This window comes from Chiloscyllium plagiosum, chromosome 37 (genome assembly GCF_004010195.1).
Source record: "Chiloscyllium plagiosum isolate BGI_BamShark_2017 chromosome 37, ASM401019v2, whole genome shotgun sequence".
Taxonomy (NCBI): domain Eukaryota; kingdom Metazoa; phylum Chordata; class Chondrichthyes; order Orectolobiformes; family Hemiscylliidae; genus Chiloscyllium; species Chiloscyllium plagiosum.
In genome coordinates this window covers 24269997-24282256 of record NC_057746.1, presented here as the reverse complement: position 1 = coordinate 24282256, position 12260 = coordinate 24269997, and the positions used below count along the sequence as shown (strand labels likewise).

Genomic DNA, 12260 nt, shown 5'->3' with positions numbered 1-12260 from the left:
TGTGTTTGTGTGTGTGTGTGTGTGTGAAAGAGAGAGGGTGATGTGGGTTTGGGGACTATAATTTGTCCAAGCTGTAAGTGGATGGTCAGAGAGGGGCTTCTCTCACTGCAGCAGGTGGAGAGGGGGCTGGAAAGCTTTAAAAAAGAGGGAAAGGAGAGAGAGAAAACCAGCAATCCCTTTGGTGTGCGATATCAACAGCATCCAGTCACAGAGAGATTACAAATCTGTGTGTGTGTGAGTGTGTGTGTTTGTGAACGAGAGAGTGAGTGAGTGTGTGTGTTTGCGAGTATATGTGAGTGTGAGTTTGTGTGCGTGTGTGTGAGTGAGTTTGTGTGTGTGTGAGTGAGTGAATGTGTGTGAGAGTGTGAGTGTGCGTGGGTGTGTGTGTCCGTGAGAGTGAGTGTGTGTGTGTGAGTGTCTGGGGAGGGTGGAGAACTCTGGAACTTCTTCTCCTAGTTTTGTGAATAACCTTCAGTTCCTTGTCCACTGGTCCTTGGGTGTCACTGGCCGGGTCAAATTTATTGCCCGTCCCCAGTTGCCCCTGGAGAAAGTAGTGGTCTTGCAGTCCATGGGCTGTAGGCGCTACACCCACTTCCCTTTAGGGAGGGAATTCCCAGGATTTTGACCCTGGAAGGGCGATATGTTTCCAAGTCAGGATGGTGGGACCGGCTTGGTGTGGGACTTGGTTCATGCCCTGTGTGATGGTGAAGGGGGATAGGTGAGCGGAGTGGGGCATGGCCTTGTCTGTTTCTGTGCACTCACTCGGCTGGTTAGCTTGATGCAGTAATATGAACCGCGGGAGGTTCAGTTCCCACACCAGCTGGGATTACAATGAAAGGCCTACCTTCCCAGACACTCCTGAGTTGTGGTGCCCGTCAGGTGAAACCACCACCAGCAACCTGTCTCACTCTAATGAGAGAGCATTCTCTGGGACTATGAATGGTCATTTTTGAATTGATTAAATCTGTGTCCTCTTCAATCTTGACCTTTGCTCCCCCATCCCCCCCCCACCATTGGGAACACCTTCCCTCGATCTGATCTCACCGCGTCCCTTGGTTTCCTTGCTTGGGGAGCGATGTAGTTGAATCACTGGGTTGATCCTCGAGATGAGGGGTTTGTCGTATAAAGGGAGATCGAGCAGTTTAGAAGGATGAGAGGAGATCTAATTGAGGCAGTTAGAGTCACAGGGCAATCGAAAAGTACAGCATGGAAACAGACCCTACAGTCCAACTCGTCCATGCCGACCAGATATCTAACCGAGTTGAGAGTGTTTGTTGGAAAAGCACAGCAGATCAGGCAGCATCCGAGTAGCAGAAAAATCGGTGTTTCTAGCCGGAGCCCTTCATCAGGAGTGAGGCTGGGAGCCTCGGGGGTGGAGAGATAAATGAGAGGGGAGGGGGTGGTGGTGTTGGGGAGAAGGTTTCTGAGAGTGCAATAAGTGAATGGAGGTGGGGGTAAAGGTGATAGGTCAGGGGGGAGGGCGGAGTAGATTGACAGGTGGGACAGCGCTGAGCTGGAAGGTTGGAACTGGGATAAGGTCAGGCAAGGGGGAAATGAGGAAACTGGTGAAGTCCACATTGATGCCCTGGGGTTGGAGGGTCCTGAGGCGGAAGGTGGGGCGTTCTTCCTCCAGGCGTCGGGTGGTGAGGGAGTGGCAATGGAGGAGGCCCAGGACCTGCATGTCCTCAGCAGAGTGGGAGGAGGAGTTGAAATGTTCAGCCATGGGACGTTAGGGTTGGTTGGTGCGGGTGTCCTGGAGATGTTCCCTAAAGCGCTGTGCGCGGAGGCGTCCAGTCTCCCCAATGTAGATGAGACCGCATCGGGAGCAATGGATACAATAAATGATATTGGTGGATGTGCAGGTAAAACTTTGATGGATATGGAAGGCTTCTTTGGGGCCTTGGATGGAGGTGAGGGGGGAGGTGTGGGCGCGGGTTTTTGCATTTCCCCCTTACTCCAGTTCCAACCTTCCAGCTCCGCAAGAGAAAAGGAAGATAAATAGAATGTTGACAGTTATTGCTAAAGGAATGGAGTATAAAAGTAGGGAGGTATTGCAACAACTGTAGAAGCATTAGCGAGACTGCAGCTGGAGTATTGTATATAGCTGGTACCTGAGGAGAGATGTAAATGTATTGGAGGCAGTTCAGAGGAGGTTCACTAGATTAGAGGTTCCTGAGATGAGAGGTTCATCATACGAAGAGAGATTGAGCAGTTTAGGCCTACACTCACTGGTGTTTAGGATGCTGAGGGGAGATCTAATGAGGTACAGAAGGTGCTAGAGGGGATTTGCAAAGTCGACATAGAGAGGATGTTTCCCCATATGGGGCAATCTAGCATGAGACGTCATGGTTTTAGGATACTGGGTAGCAGTTCTAAAACCGAGATGAGGAGAAAATTACTTCTCTAAAAGATTTGTGAGTCTGTGCAATTGACTACCCAAGAATGCGGTGGAGTCCAGGACATTGCATAAATTTCAGGAGGAGGTAGACAGATTTTTAATTAGTCATGGGTTGAAAGATTATAAAGAGCAAAAAGGAAACAGGCAGTGACATTGAGATGAGGTCAGCCACGATAGTATTAAATGGCAGAGCACGCACGATGGGCTGAATGGCCTACTCCTGCTCCTAGTTCCTATGTTTGTGATTGAACCCCCAGCAACATTCCATGTCTATGAGTGGTGCCCAATTGCCAACTTGTGAATAGGAAGAAATCTTTTGACTATTTGTTCTGACTTGTGTATTTTAAAGGATACACTGAAATGTGAAATTGCATCGTTGGAAGAGGTGTTTAAAAAGTATACCACAATGCACACGTCACAGGGGCAAGACATCACACAACTATTGGTGAGTTTCTGAACAGTGCATTTGAATGTTGTGCCTGGTAAGTTATTTCCCATTGTGCCGTGTGACTGTTTTCTGACACTTCTTTGACATGGAGAGGATAACGAAAACTGGAAATTGATGCGGGGCAGAGGTTTAAGTTGGGACTTATTGTTATGCCCCTCGCCAAGTATTCAGTTCCATTTAAAGTCAATGGAATGGACTATTGGACTGCAGAATGGTGAGGAGGATGAATGGGAGGTTGAGGACGGTGTAACTGAGACAGATTTAATACTGTCTGAACATTTCAGCTCCAGTCTCTGGAAGTAAAATTCAACTTCGGGTGTGGGGCTAAGCGACAGGGACTAATGATTGAGACATTAATTGTAGCTTTAAGTTTAGGGCAAATGCAGGGGATTATGTGGCCTTTTTTGCAACTTTGTATTTTTTGAGCCATAAAGTGTGACGATACTATGGCTTAAAGAGATGTATTTTGTTCTGGGACTTTATATGAAGAAAGGTGCCGATTGGTCTGCTTCAAAACCCATAAAGTAAACAGCTTGTGAGGCCTTTTTCTAAGGTTGAAACAATAGAAGCAGCCTGACTGGGTGGGGATCAAGCTCACATAGAACTAGCACTTTTAGTTCTAGTTTTTCAGTAGCAGTTGTTGCTAGGGTCCTTGAAGCTGGGTTTGGAATCTGTAGTACATCTTTCCCTGCTACTCTCTCTCTCTCTCTGAGAGTTTTCTCTTGATGGTTTTTCTCCTGGACTGGTGAATTGCATGTGAGACAATCTATTTCACTGAATTTGCCAAGAGTATGTTTATGGGATGTTACTATTTTGCAACAGTCAATTGGGGTATTAGTTAATATACCTATTAGTTTGTTAAGCATTTCAATAGGGTTGTAAGTTAAGCCAATACTTTTTATTTTGTCTGTATTTTAACTGTAGTGTAAAAATAACGTGGAATAGTTTGACCAATCGAATTGCAACATTTTACACTTACCTTTAAAATAAAGAAAAACTAGGATCAGGACTATCTTCTGAATATATTTTGAGGGGTTTGGTCAGGTCCATAGATTGTTTTGTGGGGAAGGTATAAGGTATTTAATGAGATATTTGGTGGCAATGGCACCAGTCTCTACATTTACAATGGATACTGTGTTTCCTCAAGCACCCAGATGCTATTATAGTTTGAGTTGAAGACAGAGGTGGTGTATGTTGTCTACCTAGTTCTAAGATGGAAGGGAGTTGGGAAAAAGGACTGCTAACTATAAGTTCTACCTGGATGTATTTTGTGTTGCCAAGGATGGAGAGATCAGGCCAAACAATGAATATCACAGACAAACAGCAGAAATTCAGCACAGTCAGTATAGAGAAAAGACCGTGTGACTTTGTACAGTATCACTGCTGGCTATGTGTAAGGGATTCAGTCATCAGTTGTCGAGATGTACCCAGTAGCCACCTCAGGACTTCAGGAGATTTGACTTGGCATTGCTGGCAGAAGAGAAGTCACTGAAACAGGTTTTCCTGTTGGTAGTGGGATTTGAGAAATTCTCCAAAAACCAATGAAAATGCCTGTGGCTGATCACTCAAAATTGGCACTCAGTAAAATAGGGATACAGGAACATATTAGAAACTGTCAACTATTTGCCACAAGGACTGTAATTCAGTGCAGAGTGCAACAGATGAGAAATATAAAATACGAACACCTTTTTCTATCTTTAAAGTACCTCACTTACAAAAAACAGGGGTTTAGCCAATAGCATATTTTAATCATTTGTTACAGTAAAAGTTTTAAAATGTGAAGCCTTGATGGGTCATTCCTGGACCTAATGACTGGAAATTGAAATCTCTTTTTAAAAATGATCAGTACGTATGGACATCATAACAGAATCCATGAAAATGTTGATGCGTTCTTACCAACTCTCTGTAGGACATGACAGAAAGGCTAAGAGAAGATATTGCAGTGAAATTTGAAACCTTGCATGAGTTTCTGAATATGAAGGAACGTGCAATCGTACAGAACCTCACAGAAAAAGAAGAATGTATTCTGAAACAGCTGGAGGGTAATGTCTTGATACTTTCAAGAGAGCGTGACAACGTGGAAGCAATATTACAAGATATGTCAGCCATGGTAAATTCAGAAGACAGCAACCAGTTACTGAAGGTGCGTTAGTCTTCAGAGTCTGCAACAATTTAACTTTACAGCCCAGGACTTGTCTCCCACAAGTTGTGCAGTGACTGACAAAAAGACGATGCTGTAAAATAACAATCTTTATTTTTCATTCTCAGGAATTTGCCAGTCTTAAGCAAAGGTATGTACACTATATACTTTTGTGTTGAATACATTGTGTCAGAGCTGCTATATTTACATTTCCAGCTATCTCCTGCCTTAACGGCACACGTAGGACCTCAGAAAATGATGTAATTAACTAAATGAGCTAACCGTGCATGTTATCCACCTTCCAATTGATGTTGCACTGACAGGTAGGAGGAAACATTCAGTTAAAGTACGATGCAGACTTGAAGGACTGTTTGATTCTACTCGGGTTTTTGGATGGGGAGTATTCAAAAATTGACAATCATCTGTTTCCTGTATCCTGAAACCAATTTCTTTAACTTATGTTCAATTGAAATTGGACATCGTACCCTACTTGAGGTTAAACCAAAGATCCATAAAGATTCATCACAACATCCTGTCTTTTGTACTTCATGCAGTATAAGAAGATCAATGCTTTATTCCAGTGTTTCACAACCTGTTCCGACACCCTCAATCATTTTTGCACTTTTGACACGGGCTCGTCCTTTTAAGTTGTACTCTGTAGTTTAGATTGGCTCACCTCATTCTTCTGACCAAAAGGAGCAACCTATGCATTACACTTTACCCTCTCTTACCTGCCCATTCCGCCAACTTACCTATGTCTATCTTCCTGAATTCGATCACTATCCTTCACCTATGTTCACATTGACTGATCTTCTGCAGAAACTCCAGTTTCGGCTGCTGCCTGTCAGCCCCTGGATTGGTTTTGTAGTTGCCTGAGGCATGGTGACCTTCAGATCAAGTTTTGTCTTTAATGGGAGAGTGGGGCCACGGTGACTTTACTCAACTGTTTGGCAGTGCAGACTTGAAGGACTGTTTGATTCTACTCGGGTTTTTGGATGGGGAGTATTCAAAAATTGACAACCATCTGTTTCCTGTATCCTGAGAACATGCCCACTGGTCCTCGACTGTCTAAGCAGCAGAAGCAACCTCTTAGCATCTGATTTGTCAGTGCCTTGCTTGCTGTCCTCTGTATTGTACATAAAGCTGAATGTGGTCCTTGTATTCCATAAGCATTCAATGACATAATGACATTTCAGAACTGCATGTCATTAAATATATACAATTATATAATACCTCCTTGAATCCAATAATAGACACCAGTACAACTCACTGCTTTGCTGGAGTGTATTAATGCAGAGTGTTTATCTCTTTCACAGTTATCATTCTTTATCCTAAAGAGTTCAGTCAGGGACCTTGTTATTATCAATCACCTTTGACTAATTGTGACTGCTGTTCTTTATTTTTTGGAAGTACATTTTTATTAGCATTTTGATCTGTTTAATTGGTGAGTTTGTGAAACTATTTGTTCTTTGAATTTGTTTGTTTTGAACGATCAGAATTTATCAACGTCTTTCAGCATCAGCTGGTTCGCCGTGACCAGGCGTATTTTAATATTTCCCTCTGAGAAAAAGAACAGGAAGTGACATCACCAACCCATGGAAACCTAAGCACATGAATCGAAAGTGGGACATAACACCAGCGCTTCACCGGAGGCTCACTGATGGTGTTACCTAGCATGGTGATGCTGGAGAGTCGGAGATGAGGGGTGACCTTACAGAGGTTTACAAAATTATGAGGGGCATGGATAGGATAAATAGACAAAGTCTTTTCCCTGTGATTGATTGCGACTGCTGTTCTTTATTTTTGGGAAGTACATTTTTATTAGCATTTTGACCTGTTTAATTGGTGAGTTTGTTAAATTATTTGTTCTTTGAATTTGTTTGTTTTGAACGATCAGAATTTATCAACGTTTTTCAGCATCAGCTGGTTCTCCGTGACCAGGCGTATTTTAATATTTCCCTCTGAGAAAAAGAACAGGAAGTGACATCACCAACCCATGGAAACCTAAGCACATGAATCGAAAGTGGGACATAACACCAGCGCTTCACCGGAGGCTCACTGATGGTGTTACCTAGCATGGTGATGCAACCTCTGGAAACCAACCTTCCAGCTCAGCGAGCAAACTTACACCCAGAACCTCAACCTGAGCTACAAATCTTCGCAAAACTCGTATTTTAATATAACTCGCAAATAATTCTCAATTTTTTCTGCCTGTAAAGACCTTGGAGTGCAGGTTCATAGCTCCTTGAAAGTGGAGTCGCAGGTAGATAGGATAGTGAAGAAGGCATTTGGTATGCTTTCCTTTATTGGTCAGGGTATTGAGTACAGGCGTTGGGAGATCATATTGCGGCTGTACAGGACATTGGTTAGGCCACTGCTGAAATATTGTGCGCAATTCTGGTCTCCTTCCTATGGGAAAGATGTTGTGAAACTTGAAAGGGTTCAGAAAAGATTTACAAGGATGTTGCCAGGGTTAGAGGGTTTGAGCTATAGGGAGAGGCTGAACAGGCTGGGGCTGTTTTCCCTGGAGCGTCAGAGACCGAGAGGTGATCTTATAGAGATTTACAAAATTATGAGGGGCATGGATAGGGTAAATAGGTAAAGTCTTTTCCCTGAGGTTGGGTAGTCCAGAACTAGAGGGCATAGGTTTAGGGTGAGAGGGGAAAGATATAAAAGAAACCTAAGGGCACCTTTTTCACACACAGGGTGGCATGAGCTGCCAGAGGAGGTGATGGAGGCTGGTACAATTGCAACATTTAAGAGGCATTTGGATGGGTATATGAATAGGAAGGGTTTGGAGGGATATGGGCCGGGTGCTGGCAGGTGGCACTAGATTGGGTTGGGATATCTGGTCAGCAGGGACGGGTTGGTCCGAAGGGTCTGTTTCCATGCTGTACATCTCTATGACTCTATGAACTTACAGGGGATGCAAGATGCCTTGTTTCGAAATGTTTTGCCTCCTGTCAGGCCCCATTGATACCAAGGGCTTGGTGTGTTGCCTTTCAAGACAAGACCCACAGCGGTAACTGATTAACAACATTTACACCTGTGGACTTTGAAGTCAATGGTGGAGAAAATTGGCTGAGATGCAGAATCATCCATTCTCCACTAGCATCCAAAGTTAGTTTTATCCCTTAGACTGCTCATGTGCCAGAAGCCTCCCCTGACTTTGTTCTCTCGCCAACTCTTTTGCTCCCATATTTTTGGTAGGTTTGGCTACCCAATTTGCCTGAAGTCAATTGCTTACTCTACGTTGACGGAGAAACTTGGAACATGTATGAAACGGGATGGTGAATTTTTTTCTCTCCATTCGTCCCATTCTCCGAATTTCCTTTCCATGTTAATTTCCTGCAGGGACCCTAATCAAGAAGTCTGATTATTTAGCATTTGCTGTCCTGTTTAACGGATCAAAGTGCATCTGTTATATTAAGGCAGCAAGAGATTTATAAGGCCTTTTATCGTAAGTCGGTAGTTTAGCAGAAACACCAGTTTCCACCTCTCCCTTCTTGGGAAAGAACCATTCTCTTTTTTTTCTTAATTTTGTGAAACCCACCACCTAACCATTCACTTAATGAAAAACAAATGTAACAATAAAAAAAAATAAGAAATGGGGGTAAAAGGGAGGGAACTGAGTCAAAATAACGTTGGAGGGGGGGGATAATACTGCAGCTTTGACGGTGCCCACCTCCCTCTAAAGGCTTCAAGGATACTGATGGGCATTGCAATGAAGAACCCAAGTCTTTTCTTTAATTAACATGCTATTGCATACCTCTGGAACTGATGGGATTTGAACCCAGCCCTCCTGGCTCAGATGTAAGGACGCTACAACTGTGCCCACTAAAGAGCCCCAGAACCCAACTCCTAAATACAAATCCAATGAGCGTTACCGAATCTCAATCACTATTCTGCTTGTCCTTTCAAGGGACCCACATTTCTAACACTGATAGAGTAGTGTTGTAGAACAGAGAAACCTAGGGGTTCAAGTACATAATTCTTTGAAGTTTGCATCACAAGTGGACAGGGCAGTTATGAAGTTGTTAAGCATGTTTGCCTTCATTGCTCAGACCTTTGTGTAGAGGAGTTGGGACGTCATGTTGAGGTTGGTGAGACCTCTTCTGGTGAACTGTATGTAGTTCTGGTTGCCTGCTATGGAAGGATATTATTAAACTTGAAGAGGGTTCAGAAAAGATTTACGAGGACATTGCCAGGAATGGAGTGTTTGAGATGTAAAAACAGACTGGAAAGACTGCAATCTTTTTCACCAGAGCATAGGAGGTTGAGGGCTGATGTAGTTGAGGTTTATATAATAATGAGGGGTATAGATAAAGTGGGTCATTTCCACAGGGTAGGGAAGTTCAAAACTAGGGGGCATATTTTTAAGGTGAGAGGAGAAAGATTTGAAAATAACTTTTTTACACAGAGTGTTTTTTGTGTGTGGAATGAAGAGCCAGCGAACGTGGTGGATGCAGGTACAGTTGCAACATTTAAAAGACATTTGGATAAGTACATGAAGAGGAAAGGTCTGGAGGAATGTGGGCCAAGTGCAGGCTATTGGGACTAGTTTAGTTTGGGAACATGGCGTGGACTGAAGAATCTGTTTCCCTTCTGTATGATAGCTGGAGGGTACTAAAGCTAATTAAAATCCGAATCATTGAGTTCAGCTCCTGCCTGGGCAGGGTGGAGAATACAAGGTAAAAACAATGACTGCAGATGCTGGAAACCAGATTCTGGATCAGTGGTGCTGGAAGAGCACAGCAATTCAGGCAGCATCCAACGAGCAGTGAAATCGACGTTTCGGGCAAAAGCCCTTCATCAGGAATCATGATGAAGGGCTTTTGCCCGAAACGTCGATTTCGCTGCTCGTTGGATGCTGCCTGAATTGCTGTGCTCTTCCAGCACCACTGATCCAGGGTGGAGAATACAGTCAATCACAGTAGCTTTGAGAGACTGTCAATCAATCCAGTTCCATATTCCCCTCAATTGTTTAATTCTTCATGCTGTTTTATTAAGGAGATGAAAACCTGGGATGGTTAGATCCCAACGTACATCACCACTTTGGCATCCCCTTTTGCCAAATTATTCCATAAACACAATAACACAAGAAAGTATACCTTTCTGAAGAAATCAACTCAGTTATGTTTGCATGTTACAGGTCTGAATCAATTTACAATCCGGTACTGAACAGACCAGACATCAAACTGGATGAATTTTATGGTCCCCTACTCTATGGAGTGTGGAAACAGATGAAGAATGTTATTAAAATAGGTTAATTTAACATTAACATTTTTCTTTGTACTTGATTATGGTGTTTCTTATGTTTGGAACGTGATTCACAATTTAACTCGGAGCTTTCTTAGTTCAGAACATAACAGGAGCAGGAGTAAAGCCCGTGTAAACAGTCTCTGACCATCGATTCCAACAATCTGTTTGATCATTTAAAACCTGCTTTGAACCACTTCTTAACTTCCTCTGATCTAAGGAGAACTATGCCAGCTTTTCTGGTTTCTGTGCTCAATCCTTGGTACCAAGGAAGCAATGGGTGGCACGGTGGCACAGTGGTTAGCACTGCTGCCTCACAGCGCCAGGGACCCGGGTTCAATTCCCGCCTCAGGCGACTGACTGTGTGGAGTTTGCACATTCTCCCCATGTCTGCGTGGGTTTCCTCCGGGTGCTCCGGTTTCCTCCCACAGTCCAAAGATGTGCAGGTTAGGTGAATTGGCCGTGCTAAATTGCACACAGTGTTAGGCGTAAGGATAAATGTAGGGGAATGGGTCTAGGTGGGTTGCTCTTTGGAGGATCGGTGTGGACTTGTTGGGCCGAAGGGCCTGTTTCTGCACTGTAAGTAATCTAATTGCATCCAAAAAATTGTGCCAGGGCATGTACAATGAACACTGATAGGCATGAGAACAAAGTGTTTTCCTCTCTCTATTCCATGTTTGCTACAGTGAACTAAAGAGAAGTTAATTGGCTGCTTATATCTAATTCCCTTCCAGTTCCGAGTCCGCTTCGGTTTGACCCCAAAACAGCCAATCCCCGCCTTCGCATATCAAATCTTGGACGTAAACTGATTTACTGCAAGATACAATCAGAGCCGCCAGAAACTCCTGAGAGATTTACGAACCACCTTAGTGTTATCACCTCGACCGGTTTAACCTCCGGAACTCATTACTGGGAGGTAAATGTCAGCGAAGGCTCTGACTGGTTTCTCGGAGTGGCCGCAGCGTCCGTCAACAGGAAGGTGTGCGTTGGAACCAAGCCCGAGAACGGCTATTGGACTATAGCCCGTGGATGTGGGGTAAATTACTTTGCTTACGACAAAGAAAGAGTGATCATCAGTCCTGATATTAATCTAGAAACGGTCGGCGTGCACCTTGATTACGAGAGAGGGAAGCTGTCATTCTATGATGCCGAGGACATGTCCCATATCTATACGTTCAGTGACACGTTCACAGAGGAACTTTACCCGTATTTTAGCATCAATTGCAATGAGCAATCTGTAGCGCCAACCTTAGAACTGTTTCATCTGGAGCTGTGATCACCTCCTTTGATTAGGAGCTTCTCACACAGTAAAATATTTACAAGTTGTGGCATGGTCACCAAAAAACACTGCTAAATTTAACATTTTCCATCATAATTTTCGCTCTTAATCGTCTGGAGTGGTTTGCTTGGATAGCCAGAGGCTTTTTTTAAAAAAAATGATTGATCATAGTTACATGGTCATTAACACTGAGACAAGGTTTATATCCCAACTCCATTAATTGTATTTAAATCCCACTCATGGATATAGCAGGGTTTGAACCCAGGTCAAGGGCGATTAAGCTGGTTTAGAAGCCTAGTAACATTATCATTAAACAGTGCCTACTCATTGACCTCTGCTTCACATGGTTTCGGTACATGCTTTGGTTCATTTAATGTATATCATTCCTGGGCCATGGGTGAAACTATTGGTACGTATTATTTAAGATGTTATAGAAAGGACACAAATTAAGAGGAGTTAAGTAAACAAGCTGCCAGACAATGCTGTGTTCCGAACAAACTGGCAAAGTTTAATTGATACCATTCCATTGTATTTCATCAGGCCACTACAATAAAGCCAGATTTGAATAATTGGCAGAACTCTTTGTTGTTCCCATCAGACAGTATTATGTTTTTTTGGCAGCACACATAAAATATCATTTGATTCTTGAAATATAACATGGACACCGCATTCAATACCCAAATTTTAACTAAGTGATGTACGAGTTTAGCTGCATTCCAACTCGAAGCAGAAATGA

At 43.4% G+C, this 12260-nt stretch overlaps 1 protein-coding gene across 1 annotated transcript in view; it reads left to right on the top strand.

The window, feature by feature from the left end:
* LOC122541524 overlaps positions 1 to 12260 on the top strand; it is a 72676-nt gene that overhangs the window by 4958 nt on the left and 55458 nt on the right. Inside the window, exons 2-6 of the mRNA XM_043678350.1 lie at positions 2748 to 2843; positions 4756 to 4989; positions 5115 to 5137; positions 10139 to 10251; positions 10980 to 11517. Of these exons, the coding sequence (XP_043534285.1) occupies positions 2748 to 2843; positions 4756 to 4989; positions 5115 to 5137; positions 10139 to 10251; positions 10980 to 11517 (1004 nt within the window). The remainder of the gene's footprint in view (positions 1 to 2747; positions 2844 to 4755; positions 4990 to 5114; positions 5138 to 10138; positions 10252 to 10979; positions 11518 to 12260) is intronic.